Genomic DNA, 16,847 nt, shown 5'->3' with positions numbered 1-16,847 from the left:
AGGGGCAGCTGGGTGCCTGACCCCTTCCAGAGGACCTCCCACTCCTCGGTTCTCTGGGAGATCTGACATGGGTGTCTGGGACCCCACTCAGGGCCATCCCCTCAGCTGAGGCTCTAGGGGACTGCTTGCAGCTGTCAAGGTGTAGGGGTGAGGAGGACGCCATGGAACTCCCTTCTTGTCCCCAAATCACTCCCTCTGACCTCTCATGCTTCCTTCTTCCCTTGAATTCCTGTCCTTATGACAAGGCCTGACCCACACCAGGATTCCCTCCTTCCCCCCAGGAGTCTTCTCTCACCAGGCTTTGTTCCTCATCTTCCATCTCCTCACAGCTTGGCTTCACATCAGGATGCTTCTTGGGGAGAGATGACCATGTTAGGCTGGACTCTGTGTAAGTGTCGTTCCTGTCCAAAGAGCCCAACTTGGTGAGTTCCCTAGGAAAGTGGGGTAGGAGTGGGGGGAAGTAGCGCCTCAAGTTGAGCCAGTGGCAGATTTGAGAGCACAGACCTCTGCCAGCCCCTTGCTATGTGTGACACTACTGCCCACAAAGTGGACGGCTTTGGGCAGCTCTGCCTCACTTAAGTCCAATGCATGCATGAGGCTGGACATCACCCCCTGAGGTCATTGGTCCTCTTTGGAAATGAAGGACAAACAAGGCCATTCCCTCATCGATGCACATGAATACAACATGAAGGGATGAGTGCCAGGGCTTTGTCTTATCTCTGTCTGCACTCACAGGGCCTGGGACTTCATGCCGGCTCTCCCACTTAAGTCTAATTCCTTCACTCTGCAGATGGGGAAACTGATCCCCAGAGAGATGTGGCCCTGTGGAGGAGGGTGCCTCACATCCTGCCAGGGCTCAGTTTCCCCACCTGTAAAATGAGTCATTTTTTTCATGGATTCAAGGCACAAGGAACATAACCACAAAGTCATGAAGGTCCCTCCTGGCTCAGACATTCTCAGACCCGAAGCCCCTTGCCCGTCTGGACTAACATGGTGCCCAAGACTCCTCCCAGCTATCATCTCCTTTGATTCCATGAGTGAGCCTTGGGAGTGTTACCCGTGACATTTCTTGTGGAAGGCCGGCCTCTGGCCATCTGGCGTGTCTCATGACAGCAGCGTGTTCTTGCTGCCCTTGCCAGGGGTGAACCCCTCCATGGAGGCCACATCTCAAGCACAGGCCATAGATGCAAGCCATCCATCCTTCCAGGCCATGACCCGGGATCAGAGCTGACTATATAGGCTGCAAGTCCTGGTCTGCTGCTTCTCCCCATGGGATCTTGGGGGGCATCTGTCTGCAAAGTGTGGGTCAAGGCGGAATGGAATCCCCAGTCTTGACTTGTAAAGTGTGTGTATGTGTAAGGGGGAGGGGGAGAGCGGCCCCTCCCATGGGTGCCTCTGGTCAGATCCCCAATTCCAACCGCCTGGCAGCCAGATTTCATTCTCAGCCAGCATCTGCTAATCTCACGCTGTGTGCGGGGGTCTGGGGAGGCTCAGGTGATTGTCTGAGTGTCTGCTCACATCTGCTCCAGTGTCTGAGGCCTTCAGTGCTCTTGGATCCTGCATGGACATCCATGCAAGGACAGCCTGAGATGTTCAGGATCCAAAAGCCAGGGCACCACACATCATCGCTGCTTCTAAGCTGCCGTGTAGACTGTTCAGGAGATGTGGGTCCCTGCTCCCTCGACCACAGATAAACCTAGCTGCCTTCTACAGAGGTTGGCTCTTCCATGGTCCAAGTGTGATTCCTCCTCTGCTTGCCCAAGTAAGCCCCAGGGGTTGCAAGGCCCCAGATGTGGACTCAGGGCAGCCCGCCAGCCAACATGGGGCAGCAATGACAAATGGTGGCCCCGGCTGGTTCGAGGTTTGCGAAGCGCTTTCCAAGAGTGCCTCACTGAGTGCTCACAGCCCCATGGTCATCTCCATTTTACAGGGCCAAGAATGACATGATCATGGGTCTCAGGATGCTCAGGATCATGCAGCTACTAAGTATCTGAAGGAGGATTTAAGCTCAGGTCATTCTGAATTCAGCGCTCACTCCACTTAATGCTTGAATTACGACTAGTCATATCTGCTTTATATGTATTATGTCCTTAATTATAAATAATAGGGCTGTAAGAGAAAACCAGTGAGTGGCTTGTGGTAGAAGAGAAATACCATAAGAAAGAGGTCCCCAGGACTATGCAGAATCAGAGCTCTAAGTAAGCTTCCTATATCAGAAAAGAGCTATCCAGGAACATCTGGTTCCTCTGCTTTCTTTTTGATACTGTGAGTCGGGCAGCCACGATGGTCTGGTGAGAAGGATGGATGCTAGGGATCCATACTGTCTTCTTATTGGTTTATTGGTGTTTGGGTTTTTACTTTTTTTCCTTGTCTTTTGCTCTCCTCTTGCTCAGTGGAGAATAAAGGTGCTGTTTGGGATGAATGATTGTCCCTATGTTCCAAAGGCAGGTGCCTATCTAGGAGAGCACCTATACTACACCTATACTGCCAACACTGCCCAACAGCACCACCAAGTGGTCACAGAATCATTGTCAGTATTTTACGGTTAAAGGAAAATCAAGCTTCTGAAGGGAAAGGGATTTGCTCAGAGTCACCCAGCTGAGATGTGTCAAGATGGCAGACCCCATGGATGTGAGGGACATTTCTGGGACCCTTTGATCCTCTGGTGTGCTGGCAACAGTGAATATTGTGTGCAGAGGCTGACCCTCAAAGCATCTCAGATGTCAGATGGTGCAGAGTGAAACGAGCAGGGCCAGGAGGGCACTATATACAGCCGCAGCCATATTGTTAGAGTAGCTGAATGATGAAGCTCTTCTGAGTGATAAGAACATTCAAGTCAACAACAAAGGGCCCAGGAGGGAAGATGCGAGCACATCAAGTGTGTACTTCCTCGGGTGCATCCAGCTCAGATGTTGGCCTTCTCTAAGCAGGGCTGGGAAGGAGATGATCCAGAACTCAAAATGTAATAGAAAATAAAACGAATATAAGATTAAAAAAACCCAGCTAGGTGGTGCAGTGGATAGAGCACTGGCCCTGGAGTCAGGAGGACCTGAGTTCAAATCCGGACTCAGACACTTAACACTCACTAGCTGTGTGACCCTGGGCAAGTCACTTAACCCCAATTGCCTCACTAAAAAAAAAAAAAAAAAGAAAAAAAAAAAAAAAACCCCAGACATATTTTCTGGCGATCCCCGGGTGAGAGAAGCCCCACCAGTTCCCATTTCTATGGAGTTTTAAAAGTGCTTTCTCCTTGGAGAGTACAAGTGTTGTGAGCTTCATGTACAGGAAAGGAAACTGAGGCTCCAAAAAGGAAGATGATTTGCCTGATGTCACCCAACTATAATGGTAACAAATGAGGGAATGACAAAGGTGCTGACAAGAGACTTACAGGGAAATGGTGGATTCTTCTTCATTGGTTTCTGAAGGATAGAAAACCTTTCTGAAGTCCCAGCTGATCCGATTTCGATTCACTCTCACTTTTAACCTTCAACAAGAAAAGGGTTACTGAGCACACGCCTTTCCAAGGCACAGACACAGAGCAGCCGAGCCCTCTCTGCTGCTGAGCATCGGCTGAAATGCTAGAAACCACCCCCTACCTGGACTTTCGACAAAATTCACTTTCCACGTATCCAGCAGGGATCTTAAGCCACTGGCTTGGGCTGATGTTCTGCCGGGCGAGGGATGATTGGGGCAGCCTGGCCAGCCGCTCGGCTTTCTCTCTTTCTTTAAACTCCCTCATTGTGTATATTCTTCCTACAGGGAAAGAAGCAGGGCATGAGAGCCTAACTTTAATCACCTGTGCTGTTCTCACAGTATTGGGGGGGGGGAGGGTAGAAGGGGCAGTGGGCACTTCTCCAAGTACCTGTCTCACACTGAAGAATAGCTTTGTTCTCCTCATCCCTGTCTTGCTGGGCTTGTAACAGGGGATCATGGAATGGTGGGAGTGTAACCTGCAAGAAAAGTAACCCGTTGAAGGTTTAGCCTGAAGACAGGTGTGGCTCCAGGGGCATCAGAGCAGCATCAGGGTGGGCCTCAGGAAGTCTGGGCTCCAGCTCAGGCACTTCACACAGAGCAAGGGCATGAAAGGTCCTCAGAGCCAGAGCCAGCTACTGCCCCTTCTGCCTGGGGGTGGGGGGGGAGAAGGCCCCTCTGCATAAGGGAGCCCAGAATTCTGCAGTTGGGACCTTGAGCAAGACTGAATTCTGCAAGATCCTTTCACCTAAATCCTGTGCAGGGCAGGCTGGTCAGGCCCAAGGATCCCTGGTCCTGGCCAGGGCCAATGTGGCCATGACTACTCTGTGTGACGGCAGCCTCATCTTTGCCCTTCTGGGGGACAATGCCCCAGCAGATGGGCAACATTCTTCCATCCCAAGAGAGCCACCCCCATGCTGAAGAATCTTGTGGAAGGAAAGCTGATGTTGGGCTGTTGCCTAGGATAGACCACACTAGAGCTGCCATTGTCTATAGGCCCCCAATTCTGACCCCTTGATATCACAGGTGATCTCAGCAGCTATCCCACCCCACCCTTCTCATCCATTGAATTCTTTTTTTCGGGGGGGTGGGGGGGGTGGGGGGTGGCAGGGCAATGAGGGTTAAGTGACTTGCCCAGGGTCACACAGCTAGTAAGGGTCAAGTGTCTGAGACTGGATTTGAACTCAGGTCCTCCTGAATCCAGGGCCAGTGCTTTATCCACTGTGCCACCTAGCTGCCCCCCATCCATTGAATTCTTGTCCTTTTCCTTCTATTGACAAATACCAATCATTCAAAATGACTTTCACTGATGTCATACAAAGCTAGCTATTACCATTTTTAAAAATCTTTCATTCAACAAGTATTTATTAAATGCCAACTGTATGCCAGGTTCTGGATATACAAAGGCAGCTTTTGTATGTACTGTAAACAAAGTTCACAAACCCACATGGGAGAATCAAGCCAATGGAAATGCTTGTATACCTGAACACCATTTGGTTGGACTGGTCTAGCCCCTTGGACATGAGAAGATTAAAATCAACCCTGTATCATTTTCTTATTGATCTTATTTATAATTGATTTTGATCTTTAACTGCTTGTGTCTTGTAACTGCTTAAGTCGTGGTTCTTTATCTCTGAACTTAGTTAAGAGCTCAGCTGGCCTGGAATGGGGAAAATGTTTAAATCCATCTATTCTTGCCTCCAGGAATTTAACTAACCTGGAGAATTTGTGAGAAAGCAAGTGAGTTTGGGCCCGGATATCCTCACTTCACCAAGCTACCCTTCAGAAATGTCTGGTTTTCCGTCCAAAGTCTGGGCCCCTGTCTCCCACCTGGACTCAAAGAGCATTTCCTAATCTCATGAAAAAAGGAGAGGATCATTGCTAGCTGGTTAACAAACTTCCAATCATATTGTTCCCTACACTTCAGCTCTGTATCCACCATGTTGCCCCCGATACCATGATGTTATCCACCTTGTTTTGCTCTTTGTCCTGTAGACCCCAAACATATAAAAGGGAGCTGTCCTTTTTCTGGGGGTCTTTGGCACTAATGAAGGCAAGCCATGGACCCATTTGTTGACATGAAGCCTACCCCTGCTAATAAATGTGATCTCCATTGAAGAGGCCTCTTGAAATAGGCCAGAAAAGTGAGAGGAGATCAATTGTGATTTGAGCATGTGCCAGACAGATGACTGTTATCTGACCTTGAGATGAATTGTCCATGTCTCCAACCACAAAAAAAAAAGATGAAATTGAATTCCCAACAGCACCCTTTAAAGATGAGGATTATCTATCTTTTTTCAGTGTATCTTTTCTGAGGGAAAAAAAAAGGATTTTATTCCTGTCAGGAGTAAAAGAACAGACACAGAAAGACAAGCCAAATTGATTCCAATTTCTGTGCTTGAGACAGTGACAACAACCAAACTGTATAAAGTACTGTGTAAGTCTGTCAGCAGCATTTACTTAAATTGGACCAGTTAGATTTCTTTAAGCAAAGGAAATGACAAATTATCAGGTGAAATAGCCCTCCAAAAGGCTAATAACTGTAACTTTTCCAGTTGTTTGTTGTCTTTCATTCTCAAAGAGGACCAACATGACACTGCACTGTCAGGGTCAAGGTACGGTGTGTCCAATGGTGGCTGATAAGACCAGTATGAGCTCAGAAGGCTCTGCCACAGGTTGGGCACAAATGGTCCACAGATCATTTGGATTCGATTCTCTAAATTTTCACATCTCACATTTCTTTTGAGCCACTGCAATTCTGCCTCACAAAGCATAGCACTTTCTTTGATGTGGGCACAACATGCTGGATGGTCCTGTGCCAGTGTGTCTCCCATATCTCACAATCGATTCCAAAATTCTTCAGAGAGACCTTGACAGTGTCCTTGTGTTGCTGCTTCTTCTGACCACCATGGGAACACCGGCCCTGTGTGAGTTCTCCATAAAGCAGTCTTCTAGGTAGACATACATTTGGCATTCAAGTAATGTGACTAGCTCTACTTTTATGATGCCCTGAAGGCTACTTATGGCTGGAGAACGTGTGTTTTCATGGTGTTTATTAGGCCAAAATTAACACAAGCAAGAGAACAGAATGTTGTTTTTTATACTGTCAGCATAAAACTGAATTTCATCTGCCTCCTTATTGAGCCAAGAGTCCTGCATCTCTCTAAGCTTCACTTTTATTTTACTTTTGATGGAGTTAAACACTGCCTACTTAGAGATGAATTAACTTTCCTACTGGTAAACCCTGTGGAGTTCTTGTTTTTCATTTAGGAGCTTCTCAATTTTCCCACAATTCTGGTCAAACCAATCCTGATGTTTATGAGTCTTCTGGCCCAGAAGAGTAAATGCAGTGCTGTACACCAATTCTCTGAAAGGTGCCCAGTCCTGTTGTGCTCCACTGTTGCCAACCCTGTGCTCAGCTTTCCCTCCAACTTAGCAACAAACTCTTCCCACTCAGAGAAGCATTGCAATCTTGGCATTAAGTCTTCTGGTAGTCACCTTGCCTTGGGGCTCCTGCTTTTGTTGAATGTGAATATTTAGCTTGGAGAGGAGAAGTCTATGATTGGTCCAGCACTCTGTGCCACACATCACCTTCATCACTCTCACATCCTGTCTGTCTCTTCTCCTTACAATGACATGCTGCAAGGGTACATCCATGAAGTTGTATTGCATTTAGGTAAATGGAAGACAATGTTGGTAACAAAAAGGTCACGAGATGCACAAGCCTTCCATAGTAAGTGACCACCGCTGTTGCTATTTCCAACTCCATTCCTCCCAAGGACTCCCTGCCATGTCTGGGAGTCTGTACCTACTCTGGCATGTAAATCACCCAGAATTATAAGAAAAAAATATTGGAGACCCTATTTTTCATGCCTGTCTGTTTGTTGGTGAGCATCTGTGTTTCTACAACTGTGCCTGTATATGGTCTGTCTATACCATTTTATTAAGGTTATTTTCAGAAAATTGTATGCATGAAACTTAGGGGGAAAACCTCTCTGTGCCTTGTGATATAGTTCTTTAAGCCTTTAGAACAAGTCTCTTCCTCTTTTTATTCTCTTTTCATTCCTGCTCTCTTTGCACTCTGTGGGAGTGAAAGGGAAGAGATAAGAGGTAAGGGAAACTTCCCCCCCAAACCAGAGAAATTTGTGATATTGTAAACTAATTAGAAGCTGAATTTATGACAGAATTGCAAGTTCTCTACTAGGCATTTCCAGATTTTGGTTAAAACTTTTTTAATAAATGCTGAAACAACATAGTGTTTTTTGAAGTTTGGGAGTTTATATTATTTAGAATTTAAGAGCACTGAGGCCTTCCCCCACACTCACCCTGCCCCCATGAATGACAGATTTATTGAGCAGGGGAGGATTCTGATTAGAGAGAAACTTGTAGGTATATATTAAAAAGACTACATCTATTATTTTTAAAGTTAGCTCTGCCCAGAAAAAAAAAAGAGATGCTTATTTAAGAAAACAACTTGAGGGGCAGCTAGGTGGTGCAGTAGATAGAGCACAGGCCCTGGAGTCAGAAGGACCTGAGTTCAAATCCAGCCTCAGACACTTGACACTTACTAGCTGTGTGACCCTGGGCAAGTCACTTAACCCCAATTGCCTCACCAAAAAAAAAAAAAGAAAACAACTTGAAATGCAAAGGAAACTTATTTAGATAGATGCTTTGTGTTACTACTGTGAATAATATATAGAAACAATTGTTATTTAAATAGATCAAGTTTTTGTAAGCTGATAAAAACTTTTATAATTGCTAAAAGTATCTTAAAGGATTTTTTGGTGCTTCCATCTTTTAGGAAATAACAGAATTGGCAATAATTCAACAGTCTTTAACTGTTATAATTAAAGTATTGGCAAAGTCACAACTGCACTGAGTAAAAGCTTTTAGGAAGACATTTTGTCTAACAATGGTGTGCTAAAATTATAAAGGAGAAACTCAGTGAAGATGAGAGAATAATAGTCTGAAATGCTACTGAAATAACGAGGAGAATTTAGGGAGTGAACTTTAAAATTAAAGGACATTTAAGGGAAGAAATGTAGAAGACAGTAAGACAGGTATGGGTTTGTTGAAAGAAAGGTTTGAGGGAACTTTTGGCTTTGTTTACTTGGGAAGGTCATGTGAAACTTCATGTATTTCTTTTATTGGGCACTATCATAATAAAAATTGCAGCTTTATTTGAAGTATATAGGGAAAAGTTATAGAGAGCTAGGAGTGAACTTATAAGAAATTAGAACCCATATTTGAACTAAATTAAAATGGGCTTTTTTGGTGGGATGATTAGGGTAGATTAAATCTAATTTCAGGCTTTCATTTTAAAAATCTTTGGCAGTGAATTAATGGGAAATAGTGGACCCCATAATACAAAATGCTTTGAATACATGGCCCTTGTGAAACATATAGTGCTAAATAATTGACATTATAAATTCAGATTGAGAGAAAAGACCATATTTGGATTCTTCTCAGAGTCCTGGGGACAGAGAGTGGGTTTAGTTTCATTTCTTGAAAAGTTGTGCATGTTAACACAGCATCATTCTAAGGAGGAGCAGACACTCTTGCCCACAATAGGTTAAGACCTGGTATCGTATTTCATACAATCTGATTGGTTGACTGGTATAATCTGACTGGTCTTTATCAGGGCAGTCTGATTGGTTGACTACAATTTGATTGGTCTCTATCAGAGCACTGTGATTGGTCTACTTGGTACAATCTGATTGGTTATTACTGTTACTATATGTAAATAGAGGGATAGTAAATACTGTGATGTGATTGGTTGGGAGGAACCCTTGGGTGGGTATAAATAGCTGTGTGGGACTTCACTTCAGTACATTCCCTGGCACATTCAGAAAGGTACCCATCTTCATGAAGATTAATTAAAAAAAAAAATTCTTTTGGTGGGGTAATGAGGGTTAAGTGACTTGCCCAGGGTCACACAGCTAGTAAGTGTCAAGGGTCTGAGGTCAGCTTTGAACTCAGGTCCTCCTGAATCCAGGGCCATTGCTTTAGCCACTGTGCCACCTAGCTTCACAAAGATGAATTAAAGAAGCTTTCAACCACTCTCTGCTGCCTGCTTGGATTCTTTGAGCTGCTTGGAACACTTGAGCTGCAACACTTAATCAAGCTGTTAGCTGCATTTCAAACAAGATTCTACATGATAGCATTTGGAAAATAAATCCAAATATATTTGAATTTATTCTGGTCTCCTTTTAAGTGAAGTGTGTCTTTCCTAATAAGATACTTATGATAAGTTTGGCATTAAGACAAAGTGTTAAGGAAATGCATGGATCTGGAAATCTGTCAACAATGTGGTCTTAAAACAAATTACCTCAGTTTACCAGTCTGTGACATGAATAAAGAAGGTGGTTAGCATAAATCTGATCATTCATTTTAGTAGAAACTTCATACAGGAAATAGTCATACTACCACAGATGGTTTTTTAATTCACTAATTAATATCATCTGATTAATATGGAGTTTTGCTTCATATTTTAAATTCATGCATTATGTTTCTAAGTTTTTTTGTGTTATCAATTCTGAGAATACATTGAATATGAAATGCTTTTAAGTTAATGGCACAATCAAATCATCAAAGATCTTAATTCTTTATTTGGATACTGTGAAATTATTACTGTTGGAAGCTATTGTCATGATAATTAATAAAGTCTAATAAGTCTTTAATTAGGTATATTTTAAAAGGGAAGAATAATTGCTCACTTTATGGAAAAGGAAGTGGGGTGAGGTAGAAGGAAGACCTTGTTTAAAAAAAAAACACCAGGGGGCAGCTAGGTGGTGCAGCGGCTAAAGCACTGGCCCTGGATTCAGGAGGACCTGAGTTCAAATCCTGCCTCAGACACTTGACACTTACTAGCTGTGTAACCCTGGGCAAGTCACTTAACCCTCATTATCCCACCAAAAAAAAAAATTTTTTAAAAAGATTTCTACCTTCTTGATAAAAACCAGAGTAAATATCAAGGGGAGGGAATAGGATAGAGAGTAATACAGTTACCGATAGTAACTATATAAAAAAAAAATTGAAGCAGGTTTGCCTGATAGGCTTCAGTTCTCAAGCACATAGAGAACTGAGTCAAATTTGTTAAAAAGAGAGCCATTCCCCAATTGATAGATGATCAAAAGATTGGAATGATTGGAATGACGCCACCTACTGGAGACTTGCTGTGGAGACCTCCACCATGAGGAAAATGCCTCAGAGGCATTGTGGCTTTTCCTTGGCGTCAGGAAATGACGCTTGCTCATGGGTGCTGTCTATCAAGTCTACCAGCCAATCAACTGGAGGAGCCTCCTATGGTCTGGGAGGAGAAAGGAAGGAGGAAAAGGGAGCCTGCGCAGAGAGCGCTGGCCTTTTTGGCTTCCGGACTTGATGGTGGTGGCGGCAGAGGACTTCACAGGAGATTTGAGGAAAGATAGGAATGCCAGGCTGTTAGAATTCTGTTCTCAATCTTTTTCTTTCTATTTTCCAATAAACCCTTAAAAACCTAAAATCGTTTTATCAGTGATTTTTAGTCAGTTTCCCCCAAACTGGGGGAACACATTAGAATCCACATTTAGAATCTTAAATTACACAAGATAAAGTCTTGGGGCAGCTAGGTGGCGCAGTGGTTTGAGCACTGACCCCTGGATTCAGGAGGACCTGAGTTCAAATCCAGTCTCAGACACTTGACACTTACTAACTGTGTGATCCTGGGCAAGTCACTTAACCCCAATTGCCTCACCAAAAAAAAAAAAAAAAAAGACATAAAGTCTTCAGATGAAATAAAGCCACCTATAGCCATATGAAAAAAAATGCTCTAACTCACTATTAATTGGAGAGATTCAGGTCAAAACAATTCTGGAGTACTACCTCATACCTATTGGATTGGATAATAGGACAGCAGAGGAAAATGACAAATGTTGTGGGGCTTATGGGGAAAATGAGACATTCATATACTCTTAGTAAAGCTGTAAACTGATTCCAACATTCTGTAGAGCCATTTGGAACTCTGGCCAAGGGGCCGTAAAACCCTGCATATTCTTTGACCTCACACTACCCCTGCTAGGTTGGTGTCTAAAAAAGAGATTTTTCTAAAGTTGAATTTGAAATTGGGGTGATACCCATCACTTGGGGAATGATTGAATAAATAGTGGGATGAGATTAGGAGGGAACACTCTTGTGCTGGGAGAAATGATGAGCAGGATGCTCTCAGAAGGACATATGAAAAATGCAGTCCATCTGCAGAGAAAGAACAGACGGTATCTGAATACATATGGAAGAATAATTTTTTGTTAGTTCCTCTTTCTAAAGTTTTTTTTGTCTGTTTTCTTTCACACCCTGACTAATGTGGAAATGTTTTCCATGACTGCACATGTATATCTTGTATTGAATTGCTTGAGTTCTTAAGGGGTGGTGGGGAGGAAGGAAGGAAGAGAATTTAAAACATAAAGTTTTAAAAATCAATGTGGAAATTTGTTTTTACATGTAACTTGAGGAAAATTCTAAATAAATAAATTTTTAAAAATATTTCTACCTTCTCGACTTAACTGTTCTCAGCAATACAATGATCTAAGACAATCCCAAAGGACTAATGATGAAGCATACTATCCACCTCCAAAGAAAGAATTGATATTGATGGAACACAGACTGAATTATGCTATTTTTCACTTTCCTTTTTTCCTCTTATTCAAGTTTTCTTGTACAAAATTATTAATATGGTGATGTTTTACATAATTGAACATTTATAACCTATATCTGACTGCTTACTGCCTCACTGAGCGGGGAGGGATAGAATTTGGAATTCAAAACTTTAAATAAAAATGTTTTTTTATTAAAAAAAAAAGAATTCTACCTTCTGTGGCATTTCAAAATATTTAGCTGGGCTGTATGCCATTCAGGAGGACTAGCACCTCTGATCTGAGGGCTTTCTGAGCCCTTTTTTTGTTTTGTTTTGTTTTGTTTTGTTTTTGGTGAGGCAATTGGAGTTTAAGTGACTTGCCCAGGGTCACACAGCTAGTAAGTGTTAAGTGTCTGAAGCCAGATTTGAACTCAGGTCCTCTTGAATCCAGGGCCAATGCTCTATCCACTGCACCACCTAGCTTCCCCTTTGAGCCCTTTTCAAGGCTTCCCATCCACCTTTGGTGTCCACCTTCCTGTGACTCCAGGAAGCTGTAGCACATACGGTGGTCACACCCTGGTCAACCATCTCAGTCGATGGGCTCAAACCAGGTTGTGGGTAAGTGACAGGCCTCAAACCCATCAGTGAGTTATGGAGATGTCTAGCCCAAGGACGTGAAAACATCCCCCAGCAGAATGGGCAGATAAGAACACTTGGTTCCAATGGCCATGAAAGAGGCTGAAGCAGGTGTTGGGGAGCACTTAGAGCTTGGTCTGGTCATGCACTGCATCCCAGGTCCTCCTGACTTTTGTCCTGCCACTGGACTTTGATGACTCAGGAAGAGAGGGAGGGAGGCTGACGATGTCGGGCAACTCTGCCTCACTTAAATCCAATTCACGGGCAAGCCAAGACATCACCTGTGATGTCATTGATCATCTTTGAAAATGAAGGACAAACAACAGCAGCAAAATATTTAGTTCCTGATTTTCCAGTTTGTATTTGGATTTCTTAAATATATCAATGTTAACAGCTTGCTAACTTACATCCTAGAAAGATAAATGATAATGGAGTCAATACCAATTTAGAAAAGCACTCTCAGCCCTGGTTTCTATTTCTGCTTTGGTAAATATTAAATCTTTAACCAGAAAGACTAATTTACAAGTCAGAATTCTCATAGTTTTTCTTAAGATTCTTCCTTTAGCTTGTTAACCATTTTTGTAGCAGCTACAAAATTTAGATAAAGACAGAAAAAGCAAGGGTTATTTAAAAATGACAGTCTCTGAAATTTTACGTGAACTATAGGTTCCTAAGTTAATGTCATCAGAACCATGAGGTTTGAGCTGGTTTTAATTAGTTAGTGGAGAAGTAATGTTTAAGAGGTTGTCCTAAGGTGTTTTGAGATCTGTCTTGTTAAAGATTTTAGCAAGAACATCCACGTATTTCTATAAGCAATATGGAACCAGGGGAGCAGATCTACTGAGGAGGAGACAACTTCAGAAGTACCCCAAGGACTTCCAAAAGAAGATGTTTCCAGACCAGAGACACCCAAGATGAAAGGGGGGCCTGGGATGCTGGGATTCCAGGAGACTTGAGGTTAGTTAACCATAATGGTATTACTTTGACCTTTTATTTCCCAGGATCTGCTGAGTTTTCTTCATTATTTTGGAGACATGTCAAGCTCCTCATGTTTTAGATATCCCTGCTATGCCTTGTCCTATAAGCAATCCATCTCGATCTTTTTCAGCTTTGCATTAGTTACTGTGCTAATGCCTGTTTTGGACGTCCACCAGAGAAACTTGTGCTGGTACACCCTGTTGATGATGATTGTGTTAAGGATCTTAAAAGCTTCTCTTATAGATAAGTGATCTAGGAGAAATACCTATCTCTCATTGGTCAAAGGGAAAATTTAGAAGATTAAAATGGACCCTGTGTAATTTTCTTATTGATCCTATTTATGAGGAGTTGATTTTGCCCTGTAACTGCTTGTCACAGTTCTCTGTCTCGGAACTGAGTTCTACTGGCCTGTAATAGGTTAAATTTTGTTGGGTTTTGGGGTTTTTTTGGTGAGGCAATTGGGGTTAAGTGACTTACCCAGGGTCACATAGCTAGTAAGTGTTAAGTGTCTGAGGTCAAATTTGAACTCAGGTCCTCCTGAATCCAGGGCCGGTGCTCTATGTACTGTGCCACCTAGCTGCCTAGGTTAAATTTTAAAATCCATATATTCTTGCCTCAAGGAATTTAATTGGCCTTGGGGAATGTATGTGAACAGAAGGGGAGTCCAGCCAGTCATCTTCACCCCACCAGGCTATTGCTCAAGGCTGGCTGATTCACTGCCCTGAAGGTCTTGTCCGTTACCTCCCACCTTTGCATCTGCACCTGGGTAAGGAGCACATCTCGGCCTCATGGGAGAAGAAGAGGGTTGTTGCTAGTCCCATTACCAGACTTCCGACCAGTCAGGTGTCATCTCTCCTGCTCTGTTCTTTGTTCTGTACCCCCAAAACCTCTAAAGGGGGAGCGGTCTTTGGTATTAATGGAGACAACTCATGGACCCAGTTATCGACAGGCAGCATTGACCAGATAATAAATGTGATCTCGTGTGGAGATCTGCCTCAGTTTAGCCATTCTAGGCTCCTCTAAATGTCTGTGCATCAAAACGAACACTGATGTCTTTCCACTGAAGTCACCTGTCTGTAGCCATCGTAGCCTTCCAGGAATCAGAACTCTAGGTGGTCCAAAGGACCACCACAGACAGGCTGCAGTCAGCAAGGCTCTCGCCAGAGGGGGAGCCCCCAGAGAGAGGTTTCAGTGGGGCACCCTCTTTGAAGGATTTAGGGGAGAGCATGGACAACAGACACAGGGCAAAAAGGTGTGAATCTGCCCTCCCTGAAGGCCCCACTGCTGAAATCCCTACTCCCCTGGCACACAAGGACTCACCAATTACTTTACTTGGTCTTGGTCTGGATTAGAACTCACACCCCGGAAGGATGAGTCCCAGAATGAGCAGACCCTGGGGCTACCCTACCTTTAAATAATAGGGTCCTTTTTCATCATGTGAAAAGGATCCTGTTTCTAGGACCATGATGTTCTATGGAGGAAAGAAGAGAGGAGAATGATCAGATCAGGCTAATCAGGTCCCCATGGGGCTCCTTCCCTCACAGCACCAGGGACAGTAATGGGCCAGCCAATCAACCCAAGACATAAACTAGCTGCAGACAAGTTCTGATCAGGAGTGTAGGGGGCGCTAAGAGAGGGAGCTGGCTAGCCACTGCTCTGAAAGCCAAGCTGGGGGCAGGCAGCTGGGAGGAGGCAAATCCAGGAGGAGGAGTCACACCTCCCCCTGCTCCAAGAGATCAGACGCAGAACAAACAAAGCCTCCCCCCAGGAGTGGAGAGGACAACCAGATGTGTGGAGAGAATGGCAGCTTTAGGGTCCAACAAGGGCCTGGCAGGGGCACATTCATGAGGGTTCCGCAAAAGCAGATCGGACTTGTGGCCAGCTAGGAGCTGTGAGCTAATTGCACTCATTAGCACCACCTGTGCTCCCCAGCCCACCTTCCCATGTCCTCCCTGTGTGTTCTTGGCAGTGTGTTCCAGACATCTGGGAGCTAATTGACTCTGGCACAGACAAAAGACAGTCGAAGGAGGACACTGGTGGGGGCTCGTGAGTCCTTGCACCAGACAGCCACCCCGGAGTTGCGGCTCTCAAGGACCCAGACTGCCAGTGGGCATGCCTGTTCGGAGAGCGGACCCAGGGCCTGTGCTACAATTAGCCGCCCTGTTAACAAGTCTGTCTGACACCCAGTAGGCACTTCATAAATGTTCGTGATGATGTTATCAGGAAGGCAAACCCAGAAATCATTCACTGCTCTGCCCTTGGCAAAGTGTAGATGCCAACAGACATTTCCACCCCCTCCCTCGCTGCTGTCCTGTCTTGGGCCAGGCTTGGGATCTTGGCCCTCCTGATGGACAGACATGTTCTGTTCTAGTGGTCAGTGGCCAGTCTTCCTGTCCGTTCCCTGTATTTTTTCCTCGTAGGTGGTGAATACTACCAGCCACCGCCTCAAACACACGCATTTACTTTTTCTGTTTTTTTTTTTAATAAACTCTAGCTTCTCTTGTGGGTCTCATTAATTAATAATTAAGTGGCCTGCAGAGTGCCTCCCCTAGGGACTGCTCCCCAAAAAAGGGCAGAACAAGAGCTCAGTACCACAGCATTCCTGAACCGAAGGTAGCCTTCCAGTTCCAGACGCTTCCTCTTCTCAATCTCCCTGGGGGAACCGACTTTGTCAACAATTTTCTGCTGGAGAGGACAGGCAACATTCTCAACCCATCTCTTATGCAGCATCTCTCTCCTTCTGGCATTTAGAAAATCTTGGCGCTGCAAATACCTGTCCAATTCCTGGGGGGGGGGGGGGCGGGGGGGCGGGGAGTGAGAGACAAATTAGAGCTTCGAAACAAGATACAGGGAATGGGGAGACAACCTCATTCGCTTCCTCTCACCTGAACCACAAACGGGCTGTTCTTCCACCCCAGAATGACTCCTTCCCACCTCTGGGCAACCACTGCGCAATGAATTCTTTCCCCATATCAACTCAAAAACCAGGAAAATCAAAACATCTCCTGGGCAGCTAGGTGGCCCAGTGGATAAAGCACTGGCCCTAGATTCAGGAGGAACTGAGTTCAAATCCAACCTCAGACACTTGACTCTTCCTAGCTGTGTGACCCTGGGCAAGTCACTTAACCCTCATTGCCGCACCAAAACAAAAAAG

At 44.4% G+C, this 16,847-nt stretch overlaps 1 protein-coding gene across 1 annotated transcript in view; it reads right to left on the bottom strand.

Moving 5' to 3' along the window:
- Nucleotides 1-2,818: 2,818 nt before the first annotated feature.
- Nucleotides 2,819-16,847, bottom strand: part of LOC122741838 (protein FAM228B-like) — a 41,255-nt gene continuing 27,226 nt past the window's right edge. Inside the window, exons 4-8 of the mRNA XM_043985660.1 lie at nt 16,286-16,477; nt 3,863-3,950; nt 3,597-3,753; nt 3,389-3,484; nt 2,819-2,932 (exon numbers count right to left, since the gene is read on the bottom strand). Coding sequence (XP_043841595.1) covers nt 2,923-2,932; nt 3,389-3,484; nt 3,597-3,753; nt 3,863-3,950; nt 16,286-16,477 — 543 coding nt within the window. The 3' untranslated portion in view covers nt 2,819-2,922. The remainder of the gene's footprint in view (nt 2,933-3,388; nt 3,485-3,596; nt 3,754-3,862; nt 3,951-16,285; nt 16,478-16,847) is intronic.

This window comes from Dromiciops gliroides, chromosome 2 (assembly GCF_019393635.1).
Source record: "Dromiciops gliroides isolate mDroGli1 chromosome 2, mDroGli1.pri, whole genome shotgun sequence".
In the NCBI taxonomy this organism is placed as follows: domain Eukaryota; kingdom Metazoa; phylum Chordata; class Mammalia; order Microbiotheria; family Microbiotheriidae; genus Dromiciops; species Dromiciops gliroides.
Note: the sequence above shows the minus strand (reverse complement) of the source record. Positions and strands in the feature narration are given on the sequence as shown.